Genomic DNA, 17,756 nt, shown 5'->3' on the forward strand with positions numbered 1-17,756 from the left:
TCCCTGGACCTACCTCCAAAGTGACATGTATAAAGGACTTACAAGCATCTACTCTGCAGATGTAGCTTGCCTAGCAACTTAGGGCAGCATCTGCTTCAGAGTTCATTACACTAGAGAACTGAAACACCAGTTCTGCATCACAACAGACAGACAGACATGCATTTGAATGAGCCACATTGCTGTTCCAGGTAATTCTTCATCCTTCCAGCAAAATTAGTGTTTAAGATTCTTCTGGCCTCTTGAAGAGTCTGAGACAACTGTTATCCTACCGTCTGTCAAGTATTAGTTGCCACTGAGGCAGCTAATGGGTTTTGTGTAGATCAGTAAAATATTCAAGAACTACGCATAGCCTGCAGCTTGTTTTAAGCCAAAGATCTCCCCAGTGGGAAATGCAAGGAAAGAGCTGTTCCAGGGAAATAATAAAAGTCATACTAACAGTATAAAAAGTATAGTGCGAGATCAGACTCCAGTCCTATTTCACCGCGTGTCCTGTGGAGTCAGAGGCATCACTACATATTTGTATTGCTTTACATAACATAAAATATTAAGGAATTCAAGAAAATCAATGCTAATTTTGGACCTTCTTAGAATGGAAAAAAAGCAGAGGGAGGAATGGCATTTAATCAGGCGAAAGCACCAGACATTTAAACCTACAGTTCTCTCAAAACAATAACTAAACTTTTGAACTAATGCCCCACGGCACTGGACAATAATGCTTAAAAGCATACAACAAAATTTTAGCTACAACTGAAAGAACATCCTCAGTTACCATATACAAAAACACAGACATTTCAAACAAATAAAAGCATCACATGTGGTTAGCTCACTTTTAATTTGAGAAGACTAGAAAAAACTTTCTTCCACCGACAATTTTTGACACAATAGGCACCTGCAGATCTAATGGGTAGATATCTAGATATCTCCCTGCAAAACAGATGTTATTGAAAAAATGCCCGCCTATTTCTTCCCTGGAGTATGCCTTATTTTTTTATCTTAAAAAACAACCATTGCAGTAATACTGCTTAGTGAACTTGCAGACTTTTTGTAAAGCTCACCTAAATATCTGTCAGACACTTGACTGTGTTATTAAGAATCATGTTTCGAATCATTGTGAATATCACCAGAAAAATATCAGTAATAAAGTTCAGACTACACTCCACAAACCTCAGAAAATTAACTTCTGAAGGGCTATTACCACCCCATGTATAAATGCTAAACTTTAAGACAAGCACAGTGGCACATGATGTTTGTAAAAGCTTCAGGCTGCAGAGCTCTGTCCAGTCAAATCCTTCCTGACGCAACATCAATTCTGAGCATTTATAGCTCTGGACCAAGGAGCTTTTCTGTGCTGAATAAACAAAACAGAAACAAACGAACAAACAAGAAGGCCAAATGCTCGGGGCTGGAAAAACAGTTGTCTGCTCTGCTGGCTTGGGACTGCAGTGTAGTAGGTGTTGTCTCATCTCTCTGCTAGACTCGGGAGGGCTGTGGTGTAATGCCAGCTGCTCTGTGCCCCACGAGCACACCATGGCTGGGAAGGCTCTGGTGGGATAGGCAGCCTGACCGCTCAGATGTGCCTACACCGCCCAGTAGCAAAGGGGACAGATTGTGCTCTCAGTCCAAGGGCAAGTGTCATGGCTGGCCTACATCTATGCCACACACCAATTCTCTGTGGCTCTGCTTTTCATTAAAAATAATTTACCTGTGTATTTCTTCCAGTTCCTAGTGTGTAAATTGTGGGAAGTCTGTGTCTTAGCCCATCCAGGCAGTGTTTTAATGGCTTGAATATGGCTTTATGATTAATTCCCTCTGATATCATATGAAGGCACCTGGGACTGTTTGAGGGACTGCAACATCTGTTGGGATGATGTGAGAGGACTGCTTAGAGTGAACGGAGCCAGGCTGGTATGGTGGTATCCATACTGCCTCCTGGGAAAGGTCTCGATGCACTTAATCTTTCATACTGTGCTTAGGTGTCTTGAAAAGCAGTAGTTGACGTGAGCCAGAATGACACAAGAAAGCATGCTAATGATGAAATGGGCAAACATTGCTCTAGCACTCTAGCTCTCTCCTCAGCCTCACTCCACTTAGCACCCTAAGTTTAGCCTTTATGATCATCCATCACAAATTAGAAATGCCCCATGCTAGTTTAGCTTGCAACAGGATTGATGCAGTTTGGAAATCAGAGGGCTGTGAAAAAGTTTCCTCCCTTGTAAAAAGCAGATCCCTGTAAAAGGGAAAATTTGGAACTCTTTTGCCAAAAGATCTCAGACAGCTGGATACTGTGATTAATATAAACTACTAATAAGGCATATGAGCTCTGTATATCCATAACGAAGTTGAAATGACTAGCATGAAGAGTGGGCAATCAGGAGAAGAAAATCTTGTGAAGAAATGCAAGAGCCTTTGTATTCGTACATATTCACCGAAAGAAAATCCTAACATCCATCAGACATGATTCATAAAGGACAATTGCTCCAGGGCATAGCTTTCTTTTCAAAAAACTGAGTGGGTGTTTTGTGATCCTTGCCATGCATTTCCATGCTGCTGTAGATGCAACTCAAAATTCCCAACTAGCTGACTACTGCTAAATATTTAGGAAGATGCACACCTAGAAGGAAGATCACACTGTAAAAGGCTGCTCTTTAATTGCTGCAGCAACTATAGTGAATCCTTCTCCTCTCTGTACAGGGGAAGAAAGTCAAGAACAGCAGAAACCATTAGAAACCTGTGGAAACATTTTGATAATGAAAGTCACAGGAGATACAACTTTCCCACTTTGCATCCAATTAGGAGAGGTTACCAAAAGGCAATTTAGAAGAGATGTGGACATGAAGGATGGGATGGTAATTTCTTCCTGAGGATTTAGCTTGGCTTGAAAGAACCTTTTATGGACCAGGGCCCTACTATGCCACAGAGCATCTCTGTTTACAGCCAATGCAGCCTAACACCTCCCCTGGGAGAACGTGGAATAGAAAGCCCAGAACCAACATCTGAGAAAGTAAGCTGTGTGAGCCTCTCTGCCAAAGAGAGCCCAGCAAACTTCCAGGCATGCTGGGCTAATTCAGACTTGGAAATTCAAAGTCCCTTTGGGGCTTTCCTTTGCTGGACCTTTCCCACCAAAGGTGAAAAAACAGAACCCCCCTCTCCAAAAAAATAAGAAAGTGGGCTGCAAACACGTCTTTCTCAGGACAGAAGGGCATCCTGAGGAGCACAAAGGACCTTGCCTTGCTAGTCTCTCCCAGGGTTTACAGAACAGAGTGCCTCAGGGCAAAGTCTCTGAGGGCAGGTTGGCACTGTTGGGACAACAGGAGGAAGATAAAGAGATGAACATAATTTCTGGGCTACAGGGGTAAGTTGGGAATTGCCTATTGTATTAAAATACAAATAGTGTTCTGTTCCCATGCACACATTCAACATTTTTGTCTGTTGTGAGTATCCTTTTTTTCACACTTGCCTTGAGCTCTTTGGCTCCTTTATGCTTTCCTACAAAGCACTGACATTCTTGATTTCAGCATGGTTAAAGACATATCAGAGTGCCTGAAATAGATGTATGCTTCTGTCAAGGTCATGTATTCCATGTTGTTCACAGATCTCTGCCCAGCTAGTATCACTGCCCGCTGTGTACCTTTATTCAGTATGAACTACCTTGATGACTCAAAAATGACACAGAAGAGGGAAGATTTTGAGAAGGCTGATCCAATACCACCAAGTGTGTTCATAATTGCTATCCAGAAAGGTATAGCCAGTAGGGAACAGAGTCTTTGAGCACCTGTTTTTGTCACAGTGACAGCACCAGGGACTTCCTCCCATGGAAGACACAGTGACCAAAACACCAAGGTCAGACCACCAATACATCCCTGTGCTATAAGCTCACTTCCTCCAGTACAGCATAGGCTACGCTGGCAAATCAGAAAGATGCTGATTTTGGTCTCAGGTGGGCACAGAGTACGTCACTTCAGCATAGGAGGGAGAAGAAGTCAGAAAGGCATAAACTAATGGTCTGTTATGAAATGTTTTGCCATGATTAGGCCTTCTGGAAGACCCTCGAAGAAACCAGGCCTTACCAGCAGCCCCTTGAAGCCAAATTCTCATACAACTTACAGAGGCCCTGACATACTCATGGATCCCAAGGAAAGCTAGGAGTGCAGCCCATGGTCTCCCATCTCTGAGACCGAGGTAAGGCAACAATTAACAAAGCCGCTTTTGGCCAGCTACCCTGTTGTGAGGGTGTCCCCCACTCCACTAGTGATGACACATTCCGTATTTTTAAAAAATTAACTACTGATCCCTTTTGCTGAACGACAGGAAGAATTTCTGTTACAAACTTGGGGAAGAGATGATCCACAACATGTTAAAGGCAATGGGAGGTGGGCCTGTGAAATTCTTTCAGAAATACTACAAGCAACAGAAACATTCGAAGTAGTTTTTGTGACCTGTATGTCAGCAGAGTAGACAGCTACATATTTGGAAGTACTTTTCATGGTGTAATCCATGACCTCAGGAAAGTGTAGCCTGAAATAAACAAGTCCAAACCATTGCCTTTGCACTTACATGTATATACTTTATAAACCTACAAATGTATGCATATTTATACATAGAACACTACTGCCTCATCATATACAAATGCTGAGGCAAGCGCTAGCCTTATAGACTTATTCTTACATGCACAAATAAACAGATAGCTAAAGTCAATGTCCTTAAAACCCTTCCACACTGGCAGCTGTATTCAAGCTATATAAACAGTTGCACTTATTCCTTTGTGACTGTTACGTCAGCTTCTTCCAATTTTAATACTGCTTATACCCATCATTGCCTTTTACCTCTCTGACCTCCTTGAAGGAAAAAAAAAAAACAACAAAACCAAGAAGAGAACTGACTCTGTGCTAGCGGCATTACCGCTGAAGTTTGACACATACAAAGTTCCCAGTGGAGCTGCCTAACCCAGCTCAGGTCCTCAGTATCAACCCAAGCTCTCCCTCAGAGCAAGGCTGGGGGACCAAGAGTGCAACTACAGAAAAATCTGCAAGATGTAAGTAGTTTGGAAGCAGACTTCTAATGTTACACTAGCCTTAGACTGGTAATCATGCAAAAGGTTGAAAACTGTGTCTCTGGGAAATGTTATCTAATCACATGAGCTTGCCCTATCTGTGAAATTGAAACACAGGAAACAGAATTTGTCATGCCAGATCAAATCATAAGGGTACTGAGTTTACCACTGCATTGCCCACTGTCATTAGTATTCACTGTGGAGGAAAAAAAACTGGAAAATACTGCACAGTGTGCTAGGTTTTAAGAGGGGATCGACACATGTCTTCATCTCTGCTCTTTCAGTAGGAGTTCACTAACCAGGAGGCTTAAACTCATTTTACATTAAACGCAAACTAGTTATCTGACCCTGCTCTTGCTCACTCACTGTATTCTTTGAACAAAGTGTTTTCTCCAGAGCTGATTATTCAGAAAAATAAAATCACTAAAATAAAAAAGCAAAATGTATGAGGTGGTATAGTGTTTTCCTCCGAACCACTGTCCCACCAAGGCATCGGGTATACAGCTCTCCTGGAGAAACAGCCTTTCACTCCATGGGACAAACGAGTTAAATGCTGACAGTTGAAAATGTCAGACCAACTTATTACAAGAGCAGGCGTTGGGAGTCCTGCTGTGTTAGCATAACTGCAACCCGAGTAATTGCCTTCAACAACTGAATTCCTTCAGCTTTCTCAATTGGTTACAGTATTCTCCTCTTCCCATCCTGCCCCAAGTGACTCTGCCCTGTTACTAGACTCTTCTAAAACAATTCTGCTCTTTCACCTCAAAATAATTGTATTCCAGAAGTCACTGAGCTGCTCCCAGTATATTTACATTTTATGACAAAACAGCAGGAGCCTTTGGAGTATGAAAGAAGTTAAACACATGTTCAATGGTTAGGTAGTGTCCTTTCATTTTTTCTGATCCTCACACTGTGCAGCAGCACTATCCATCGTATTATCATCTTCTTAGTCCCCCAGTTTTGGAGGGAATATTAGAAATTAACATCTGTCAAACTCAGAATAAAATGAAGCCAAACAAACCAGCTTTAATTCAAAAGAGAATTAATGCAGAAACTCCATATGTGTACTATATTCTGCTATACTGCAAAGTATCTGGTCACCAAGTCACACTGTATCTTAAGAGAAGCAGTTCACAAGGATCTCAGAAAGTAGAAAAGACCACAGAGTGGAGTTTCACTCTTCATCTGCTTTTTCTTGATTCCACAGATTTTGGCCACACATCAAAGACAAGCACACTTCCATAGGTACCTGTGCATGAGTACTATTAAAAAATAAAATAATCTAACCAAAATTCTGAACATCAGATATCAGGACAACTGGAGTGGTCTAAGGGCTTGTTACAAATCAAGATGACCTTGATCAAACAACTGCTTGAAATAGCAGGAAAATCAGAAGGTCTTTAGAGATTTGGATTAGTATTCCAAAGGCAGAAGAAACAGCCACATAAAACCTGTATTACTGGGGGCCCAAGATTTCTGTCTTCTAGAAGCACTGACTCAGGATTGTATGATTCTTAGACAAAATTAATATTTTTTGAAAGTGGACTCCTACCAGGTACTACATAAATAAATACAGGGAAGGAGGACTGGTTTAAATTTAGGAGATGAAGGAAAGCAGAAACCAGCAGAAACTTGCTTGTTAAGATTTTAAGGCACAGATGATTTACTGGCCAGGCTGCTTGCCTCGAGAATGCAAAAATGTTCCTGTTAAAAATACTCTATAAACCAATGACCTTAACATCATGTCATAGAAGGTTTTAGTGCTCAGCCTGGAACATTTTTATCAAAGTAGCTCAGCATTGTACTTCAGAAAATGTGACAGGCAAAAAGTCTTTGCATGCTTCCTTTCTACATGCTGTATCTGCTCGCCATTTAATACGCAGGTTGGAATCTGTTATTGCACCATGTGAAGACAAAGTGTTAGGAAGGTGCCTTGCTGTGCCAGGCTGAGAGCTTACAAGTTAATAATTCCAGAGAGAAAAGGTGAGCACTCTAAACTAACACATTTCTTCTCCAACTAATCTTGCTTTTTAACATTTCTGTGCAGGTTTTAGAGGCCAGCATGAAAGTCTGTGGGAAAATGAGATTAAAGTAATCTATGGGACAGATGACGAATACTGGGTCTTTCCCTCCAGCCAAAAGCTAAACAAACTAGCTCTGTACCCTTCTGAAAATGAAGCCACAAGCAAAGTGGGATCAGCATCCTACCTGCTCTTCATCTGTACTCCTGCCTCCAGCTAGGCATCGCAACAACCTGCTAGATAGTGGACAGGAAAATGCTGCAGAGAATATGCTCCAAGCACATCCAGTGCCATGGTTGCTCACTCACCGTCTTGCACAAGCAGACAAATCTGAGCTGAGAATCCCAGAGTATGACAACCAGGTCTGAAACATGCATAGTACACAATATGCCCTGGCTTTTTGCTGGAGGAAGTGCCTCCACAGACATTTTAGGGAGCAGCCCTCAGTGGGCAGCATAAACAAGGGTATGAAGGTAATGCTGCAAGGTGCAACTAAGCAAACGTTTCTGTCTGTGATGAAGAGTCTGAAATATACTCCCACAGGCTCTGCCTCTGTCCAACTTCCTAATTTCCTACTGCTACAAATACTCAACTTTCGATCACTTTAGCCCTCAGAGTTTCCAAGCTGTTGCCGTCCACAGAAACAGTAAGCTAAGGTGCCACATCACTCCTGGTCTCTACACCTGAACTGTGCTGTAGATGGTTCCCACACACAATAGGAGCTGTGGTCATCGTAAACAGCCCACATCCAGCGACTTCCCTTCTCCCCTGTGGCACCATACAAACATTCCAGCAGAATACCTTCACCAGGAGGCTGCATGCAGTGCTGATGATTTTAACCTAGGAAACCTGATTGCTTTTGAATTTCTTTCCAGGTATATTTTAACTCACAAACAAGAATGCAAGTTTTGGGACCACTTTTCTAAAGAAAAGGAAGACTGACATATGTATATTATTTTTGCCTATTAGGAGGAGAAGCCAGGATTCTTTTAACAAGTCCCAGAAAAGTAAAAAGACCACCACATTTTTATTCCCAAGTCTTGAATACACAGCTGACTAAACCCATAAAACCAAGGCACTAGGGTGAAGTCTCAGATTTACTATTTCCAGTGGAACTCCTGAGCAGAAGAAAGTTACAGGGTTATAAGGCACTTGTTTCAAAGCACTGCAGTCCTGGAAATAAGGGGAGGAAAAATGTATTCCACGTCCAAATTGTTCTGATGTGATTAAGAATGGTCTCTGCAGTCCTTGGTAGTGAGAGCACACAGGCCTCCAATTGCTGTCAGTTTGTTCACTTCATTCAGCAGGAATCACAGAGCTCCATCATCAAGGAAGAAGAAAGGTTTCAATATTACACAGTACAAAATAAACATGTGTGGAACAATCCCAGGGCTAGGGTGGAAGAGAAGGTAGGAAGTGTTTCTGCCTGCCCAGGGCATGGTTAGCAATCAATGCCACAAAGTCTCACACTATGAAACAGGACACAAAAGCATTAATCTCCTCCTCCCCCTTTGGATTACTGACCTCTGAACCCGATCACCAGTCCTTTACGTGAAACTGGGAATACATTACAGTCTTTCCCTTCTCCTTTACTTAAGAATGGAGGCCCACACTCTCAAAATGGGCTGGATTTTGAGGAGTGTAGGTACATATGCACACAAAAGGGTAGAGGGACCCACAGTTTTGGGATATCAGTTGTGAAGTGTCTTACAGAGATGGGATTTTTAAAAACTTTTAGCTCTCTGAATATCTGTCTGTCACTGGAACTCCAAAAAAGCATGACACATATCTCTTCACTTGTGAAAGCCCTGGGGAGAGAGCCTACTGAACCACTCTGCTGTTTTCTGGTCTTTCCCAGCGTCTGGCCAACAGTGACAGTGCTGGCATGTTCTCAGAAACATCTGCTATTGTCTGAGAACTGGAAGGAAACAGTTTATTTTATCTCCTGTAGCTGTTACAAGATTGACAGTGACAAGTGTGAAATAGACAGGTCCCACTGAAATTCAGAAAAGAAAAGCCCTAAGCAACTTTAGAACAAGTATGTGGGCTCAATTCCCTCATCGCTCTGTAGTGTGAGTAGACATTGACATCTGCTAGCAATAAACATGGGCTCCCTCCTGCTTTGTAGTACCTTTCCTACCCAGCATAGGCAGCAATATTCAACACTGCTACCTCTTCTCCATTACTTATTTTAGTGACTTGAATAGTACTACTCCTGATTTACATCAATGCAACTGAGAACAGAATAGGAATAAATGGCTGCTTTAAATTGCCCCAGGACTTACTCCTGCCTACCCTGCTTCTATGCATCAGAGGAAAAATAAGGCCAAAAGCATTAACTATTCTCACCTTGCTGGCAGAAAGCTTTTTGGTCTTTTAAAATAATCTACCAGATTTCTAAAATTCCTTCAACATGCACTTAAAATGCTAATCAGTCTAATAGCTGAGAATAAAATGCACAAAAATAAATCTTTTATATCTCTTATAAATGAGGAAAACTGTTCAGAATACTATGTCCAGAGACCTGGCTTTGACCATTCCCCCTTGTGCTGCTACAGTAGCTATTAGATGTGAGTTAAGGGCATCTATGTATAGTTTGCTATAAAGCACACACCATATTTTATAGCCACACTAGAACTGTTGGGGTGGACTGGATTGCTGTTCTGTCTCACCTGCCATCCTGTTCCTGGCAGACAGCAATACTTGCTGTTTTAGAAGGTGATCAATACCCTACCTCCCGCAACCCTGCTGACTTTGATTGTGTGAAGTGTCCTTCCAGACTGCTCAAAAGCAGGCTGGGTAGATGGTGGATACAGGTCTAGTAAACAGCTCGAAGGCTCTACCTGATGGTTCTCAAGGGTGAAAGTATTATGGCTGTAAAGCATGCTTCCCTGGTAAGCACAACTACAGAGAAAGAAAAGAGTCACCTTCCTCACTGATACCGCCACAGCTCAGTGGCACAGTATGCTCCTGAGATCAGCGGAGACAACCTTTCTTCCCCAGGAACCATTTTTGGTTCCCTGTCTCAGCTGAGGGAAGAGACGTAAAAAGATGTCCTCACCTTCCTCATCCTCTCCCCAAGGGCAGTGGGGCACAGAAGAAAGAGCTTGAGGAGCTCTAACATGCACCAGATGGCACAGGGACAAAGGGAAACGCACAGCAACCGGGGATGGCTGGACCTGAAGATGTTTCAGCTACCCTAGGGTCAGGGACTGTGGAGGCAGAGGAGACAATGTTTGAAGCCATACATTGACTAGGGATAACAAGGAAGGGAATTCCACATGAGAGACACTGGAGCAATTTCTTCCCCCTTTGACTTGACCAAACGTGCGCTTTGACCTTCCTAAAGGAACATGTTTAGCCCTCGGTTCGCAAAGGACATGGGTCTGAGAGTTGTAATATATATAACAAATTACAACTGCACCTGTCATGCAGGAATCCTAACCAGTCACTCCTGATCCCTTCTTGTAGGTTTAGATAGAAACACTTTTTTTTTCTTTCTGAGCTAGGGAGCAAGAAATCGCCAGCAATAATTTAAATAACTTGTATATACTTACAGGAGGAAGTGTTTGTTCCTTCTGTTGAAGCTTGTATCCTAAGCATGGGTTCTGCAACACACAGAAGTAACAACAAAGTTGTAAGAATACAGCCACAGCTACATTGTTACAGTGGAGGGCTCTGCCTGAACATCTTCCCCTAGTGAAGCTTTCTTTTTAATTTTTTCTTTTTTTTTTTTCAGTAATCAGAAACCCTCCAAAGCAGAAAAAAAAATGAGACAGCTAGAGAAAGCAAAGAACTTCAAAGTCGGTACAGCATGTCCTAGGCAAACTGTGAATAATCAATTACAGCAAAAATTCTCCATAGTCCTGGGAGGGAAGGCCAGGAGAAAACAGGCAAAGAGAGAGCAAAGTTTTCAGCTTTTTGCGACAGCATCAGAGGAAAGTGGAAAGCAGTGGGTCTTGAAGCTCCACATACTGACCCAGGAAAAACTAGCTTCCTATCTTCTTCTCACATAACTCCAAATGGACACTCAGGCCTCCAGGTCTATGACAACTATGGCTAAGGACCTCTGTTGCTTGTAAGAAAGCAGGGTCCATGGATGCCACTACTTCTGCAGAGAGCTGTAGCTGGAAGGGAGAGCAGGACACGTTCCGGACCAAAATGGGACATAGCATCAGCCCCAAAGTGGTTACCAAGAAAGGAAAAGAAGCAACATTCTCAACATGGTAAATAATCTTGTAGAAGAGCTGAAAGAAATGGACCTCAACACAAATCACACAAAGGAAGCACTCAGAAAAGTTAATGGAAGGAGCAAGCTGGCCTGAAGGTAGGGCTGAGCCTCTTGAGCTGCAGGAAACTGAACCATGCAGCAAATCAGAGCCATGCATTTGGGGTGGCTGCATGGGCTTTCACTGTCTTTGAGTCCAGCAAAACATGTGGTGCCATGCATGAATGAAGAATTCAAGAGTGTGCTTGAGGAGTACTATCAGCTGGAAGGAAGAGTTTGCAGAGAGAAAACTTTGCCTAAGGCATCAATGTGAGGTGCCACTATGGAGAAGGATGAAGGAAGTCAGAGTGGCTGGCAACAGCTTGGGGATCCTAGGGAGCAGGTCAGGCATACTGCATGCTCTGAAGTGAAATATTTAACAACATGTCACATTAGGCGGAAAAGATGACTCTGTTGCCTAATAGAGTCAGTTTTTAGGCCAAGGAAGCCATATTTAAAAGCTAAGACTGCTATGTAAGTCCATCTATCACCAATAACTGTAGGAATACTTCAACAGACCTAACTCCTGATGATTTAAACACCAGCATCTCACAACAGTCAATCTCCAATTAAAGAAGCAACTCACTAATAACTTATTTGCATTTGCAACGACTGGAAAAAACCAGCAGTGCGCAAAATCCCAGACACTATTGGTCAGCAGGAGACTCCTGTAGTGGCAGAGAAAGCTGACATGGTCTGGGTGCAGGGCTGGGTGACAACAGCGGGAAAAATGGCACCTGGCTGGGTTTGGGACTAAGCAGGTCTCTGCTCCAGCCACATAGCAAAGACCTACTCAACATACAGCCACTGAACATATTGCTTTCTGCTGTCCTTCAGGACAAAAGCATGATGTGCCGCTTGGCATGAAATCTGCCAGTGCAGCAATTCATCAGGAACGCAGCCAGCTTTTTGAGCATCCCAGCCTCCTCTTCTCCAGTGGTACAATAGCAGTAAAGAGGAGAACAGTACTGTAACAGCAGGCACTGGAGGGGGAAAGAGACCACTCAAGAACAAGAAATTTGATTCATGGGAAAGAAGGGAGCGAAGTGCAGGGACTGCATTCTTGCTGCACAAGGCAGAAGGCAAGATCAGCCCTGTGGAGTCAGTGACCAGCGTGTCACCTCCTTTGAATAAAAATGATTCCAATGGTTACAGGACACTTGCTATTAGCTATGTGGTCTCATACATATCCAGTGAAGCACCAGTGACAGGCCCCACTGAGAACATGAAAGAATATGGGCACATCCAATGGCTCTTCTGTCAGGCAGCAGTGCCAAGATTTCAGAAGTAGGTCGCCACACACGCAGATGCATCAAAGGAAAGGCTGCAGGCATGCTAAATGCAAAATCTGGCAATGACACTGTTTTCCTTGATCTAGCCTACAAACACTGTCATCTCACACTCAAACCTGTCTCCGCCAGATATAGCTTTCTCAAAAAAGCTAGCAGGACCCCAGCTTCTTTGCCAAACAGGATATCTGCATCTTGTAAATCCTTGGGATGCCCGGCTTACACACGCCTATCCACATCTCCCTCTGCTAAACCCAGTGGTAGAGACAACTGCTTGTATTGTGGTCATACATAAAGTAACTCCAATAGTTAAAATAATGAAAGTGACTTCTCACTGGTGTCAGTTCCAGGAGTAACTCTGGAGGCGTGCAATTCGTAACTGCAGGCAGGATGCTGAAAGTAAAATCGCACCAGCCTGAAAGGAAACCATCTGGAGAAGGCTCCTAGTATGCCAAGACAGCTCCGAAAGCAGTTAAACTACTGACAGTCAGTTACCTGTCTATATTCACAGGCCCCACAGAGCTGTCAGGAATTGTACGTAGAGCCCTGAAGATCAGAGCAGTCTAGGCAACAGACTTTCTGGAGGAAACATCAATATGTCTGTACACTCTGCAAATTCATATGCAGCTGCTAGGATTTACAGAAACAGAGCAACAAATGCTTTTTTTTTAAACACAGTTCCTAACAACTCAAAATACTTTTTCACTTGGGCTGCTGCAGGGTGACAACTGCAGGCCAAGTTAGCATCCTCAGTTCAGCTCTAGGGTATTAAAAAGTACGCTTAACCCTTCTTTGTTCATTTCTCAGTCCCTGAAGTAGCTCCAGTATTCAAGGCGATATGCAGGTACTGAGGTGCTGGATGTAGGCGAGTTGTCCTCTGCTAAGAGGGAGCAGTTTCAGAGGTGCAGAAGCAGTTTCAAGAAGAAATAAAGAGAAAGGGATAGAAATACTCTGTTAATTCAACTTACGTGAAGAAGTTTTTGTCCCTTCTGTTGATACTGGTATCTTGCTGGTGCTCTCTGGAAAACACAAGAGGCAACAAGAAGTTATAACGTGGAGTCAGATGATCCTCCAACAGCATTCAACTCCAGGAATGGACAAGGTAAAGGGCAAGAAGGTGCTCAAAGAAGCCAGCTGAAATTCTGCTTCAGTGGGCAGAGGCTGCAAACAGATACCAACTTGCAAAAGCCTCCTTTTGGGAGAAAATGAAAAATGATGGTGTCGATTAGTAGAACTGAAGAAAAAGCCTGTTTCTTCTGCAAGAAGTCAGTTGTTCAATCTCTCATTCTCCTCTGGGAATAACTGATCAGCAGCAACAAGAGAAATCATGAAGATGGCTCTGATTCTGGAAGGCATCAGTGTGAGTATTCACTCCTTATGCTTCTAGGCAGTTAAATTTTGTGAAGATGTGTTCCTGTTCATATCACTTGAAAATTGCTGGTTAGTTCATCCAATAATGTCACTTGCCACTTCAGGGAAATCTTCTAAGTCACACATGCAAAACCAGTCCCTCATGGGATGACCGCTGGGGGTTCTGTGATGGAAATCAAATGGTTTCTTTGTTGAAGAAATGAGAATAGTTGCTCTTCCACACTGGTCCTACAGAGATACACTACTGCTATTGGCACACAGCCATGGACTTCTTGCACCCATTGGTTGAAATGGCTGATGGCTACAGGGGATGATGCTTAGATCCCTGCTAATGCCTTACAGAATGCAGATGGGATAAAGCAGAAAGTAGAAAGACTTTGTTTAGCCTTCACAGACCTGTACTGATGATGTACAGAGACCTTGTTCTGATGACACCATCCATCTGTCTGTGTGCTGTGGACCCCACAAGCCACAACTGTGTGCAATTTCCTAGTGTGAATAAATTACCCTTCACTTGTATGCATCAACTTGGTCTTCTTGGTCTTCTCCAAGTAAGTTCTCAAAACACTTTTCAGCCTCACAGTGGTGCAGTTCAATACAGCTGCACAAGTTTCAATTCCACAGCTAGAGAAGGGCCACAAATGCCAAGGAAGAAGTCTTGAATCCTCATAGCACATCAAGAATCTTCTGGTAGGTCAAACAAAAAGAACTTAGAAAAAATTTCATAGGAGATTTAGGAAAAGGCAACTTAGGAATGTTTTTACTCTGTTCTGTGATTCTGGATCAGGTGGCCCTCTGCTCACTGTCTTCAGAGTCTACAGAAACTTGACCAGAGACAAAACTCAGTTCAACTGTCTTCCCTTCAACAGCCATCTTCTTAAATGTCAATGTTGAGCCTGTATTTTAACTTCTTACTTGCTAGCTCTTTTTTTGTATTTTTTTCCATTCTGATCCAGTTTTCTCTGGCAAATACCTTGTTTGCCTGGGCAATATGTCCCAGTTTCATCTCACTACTGTGAGAGAACGTATTAGGCAGCATTTCTCTGATAGCTGGTGAGGTGTGGTATGGAAATGAGCATCATAAGTAAAATTTTTAAGGTCAAAACCTTTGGACTATGTCTTGGAACACAGTGGCCTGTAGCTAGACAGCTTTCAGGGCCACTTTCTGTGTATGGAGGCAGTTTGCTGTTGTGCAGCTGGCTTGTCTGAACAATTAACCTTTCTTAGTCACAAAAGGAGACAGAACAGGTCTGACAGCTGTGTAGCTCAGCATCTGGCACAACTGGAGCAATTTTTTCTTTCACTGTTAAAGAAACCATGTTCCATTTAGTGCTTGTGCTGAGCCTGATGGAGTATTTCTTACTGCTGCCTCCCCAGCCCAGCTGTGTCAGTACAAACGCTGGTAGGTAGCTTCCCCGCCAGTGGAAAATACAGCCAGAGCCTCCCACATCTGAAATGTGCCGAGAAACACATTTGGAAAACATGTGGCAAAGTGACATATTAACAAGCCCTGCCAGTTACATTTGTGTTAGCAACATTAACAGTGGATGCTAGCATTTGGAAGATGCAAAATTTGTGTGTATCGCTTACTGAGAATGGTACACCACAACAGTAAGAGAGGTATTTCACTCCACTTGAGAAGGCCAGCACGGATCCACATGACAAGCCATCTGAACACAAGAAGCAGAGAAAAAAGAGGCTGCTTGTAGCAGGCTGTCAAAATTTGCCCGAGGTGGAAGAGTTGGAAGTATTCTTCAGTTATGATACTTGCAGTTGCTGCTGCAGTCTGCTAAGGTATGAAGATGGCAGCCCATAGCCTTGCCTTTAGCATCACGTTTAAGTCCCCACGAGGAGCAGCTACCCCAGATGCTCTATCCACTTCTGTCCCATGGCAATTCTAGGAGCATGTAGTTTTGATGAAGTCCTGTACCCTGAAATTGGATATGTTTGTGCGAGGGCTTTCTTATGTAAAAATACTAAAGCATGGACAAGAAATCCTTGTTTGGGGATGCTTTAAGGGACAGGTCCCTGCAGGTCCTTAGCACTCTGGCCAGCTCCCTTGCCTGTCATCTCCTCTGGCAAGATGGAGAAGAGCCCCTTTAATCCCCACAGGACTTACAGCAACGCACCACCTTTCTGGGCTTGGTATCTTGATTCATCATTCCAGGCAGGGAGCTTTGTTTGGGCTGCTGAGAGAGACAGCTCAGTGCCTGGGCAACAAGCTCTGTTGTAACGCCTCTGATGGAGGCAGAAATTCCTTCTCCTCAGGAGACCTTTTCTCCAGGGATAATCCCTATAGCTGCTGCAGTGAAGAGCCCTCTGCATGCCGTCACAGCCTTCCTCCCCCCCCCCCCCCCCGCCTCCCCCAGTTAGTTTGCCAAAGGCCTAATAAAAAAAGCCTGCTTGAGCAAACTGAAGGGATTTGGTTGATCTCAGGCCTGGAAGGTGGCTCTGAGGACCCTGACAGGGACAACAACCTGGGCTCTGAGGAGGCATTCAAACACCATGAACATCACAAGTCATTAGAGCTGCAAATAAGCTTTCTGTCATCCTGAGGTTTACTTTCTGGCAGTGATATAAGACTTAAGCCTTTTGAATTGCTTGTGCCATTTAGGTGACACATTCTGATTTATATAAAGAATGACAAAAGCTAAAGTATACCTTGAGAAAAGCTATATCTGAAACCTCTGTTACTCAGTATACAGATGGCAGGGTAGGGAGCAGGTGTGCAGAAGGTAAGGCCATAGTCTGAGACCTCAGAGGCATGTAGGCACATGTGGACAAGAACATAGGGAGATCCAATGGATAAACTGACTTTTTTCTTCTTAAAACTACTGTGCATGTTACATTTTTTCTGTTTCTCCAAGAAACTACTGCCCTGAATCAGAGTAAACAAGCACCACTCTCAACTCAAATATGTCAAATTGCAAGGAAAGGTTCAAAGCTAGTCTTAGGGGAATTGCTGTGCAAAACTGAGTGATGGTCACATTTATTTCATGTGGAGGCCCAAATCGGTGACGTTGGTCCAGGCATGCTGGTTTGCAGAAGTTGAGACTGACCCATTATGCCAGCCAGTTAAAAACAAACTACGTACCTAAGTCACCTGTTACTATGCTAGAGAGAGAAGAGATACACTGATCCCCTGCTTTAACCAAGTCTCAAACAGGTTCTTGTATGAGTAGAAGGGACTTTTCTGGCATTTGAACTATTTCATAGTTGGCCACATGGTCTATGGGTACTAGATGCAAGTTTTTATTTACTTATTTCTCTGCCATCTTCTTGAAGATAAGCTACTGGCTACCTTCAGAAGAGGGGCAGCAAACTAAAGTTTAATGAATAATATCAGTTCCTTATTGACTATTGCACAACTTGGAGCTGTTAATACCACTGCAAGTGTTACAGATGCAAAAGCAGAAGCTTGAACGGGACACTGACTATATAGCTAACAAATTTACCAAGGCTCACCTCTGCCTACAGTTGAGTTACATGAACAGCATGAGCACTTCTTGTTCCCTTCAATTCAGGCAAAGCTGTCCCAGCTCTGACTCATGCTGGGCACAGTAAACATCCTTAGAGAGGCAAAAGACTTAGGTCAACAGGTTTTAATGGAAAAGACTGACACCACATTCAGCTGGAGCTGTGGCATGGTCAACACTTTAGAAAACAAGGTCATGTACCTAGTTGTGTAAATAAGGGGGTTTGTGAGCAAGTTTTCAAACATGAAATTGAAAGCTAGGTCTGTCGTATGAAGTATTGTC

The 17,756-nt window shown here is 43.2% G+C and overlaps 1 protein-coding gene across 9 annotated transcripts in view; it reads right to left on the minus strand.

Moving 5' to 3' along the window:
* The window catches only part of NRG1 (neuregulin 1), a 492,971-nt gene that overhangs the window by 126,448 nt on the left and 348,767 nt on the right, over window positions 1–17,756 (minus strand). For 8 of the 9 annotated variants that reach the window (XM_086770243.1, XM_086770241.1, XM_086770245.1 and 5 more), the window contains 2 exons: window positions 13,596–13,646; window positions 10,629–10,679 (listed from right to left, as the gene is read on the minus strand). The exons of the other annotated variant lie outside the window; for it this stretch is intronic. In XM_086770243.1, coding sequence (XP_086626369.1) covers window positions 10,629–10,679; window positions 13,596–13,646 — 102 coding nt within the window. The remainder of the gene's footprint in view (window positions 1–10,628; window positions 10,680–13,595; window positions 13,647–17,756) is intronic. 9 annotated transcript variants of the gene reach the window in all.

The sequence above is a fragment of the Chlamydotis macqueenii genome, chromosome Z (assembly GCF_036417535.1).
Source record: "Chlamydotis macqueenii isolate bChlMac1 chromosome Z, bChlMac1.mat, whole genome shotgun sequence".
Taxonomy (NCBI): domain Eukaryota; kingdom Metazoa; phylum Chordata; class Aves; order Otidiformes; family Otididae; genus Chlamydotis; species Chlamydotis macqueenii.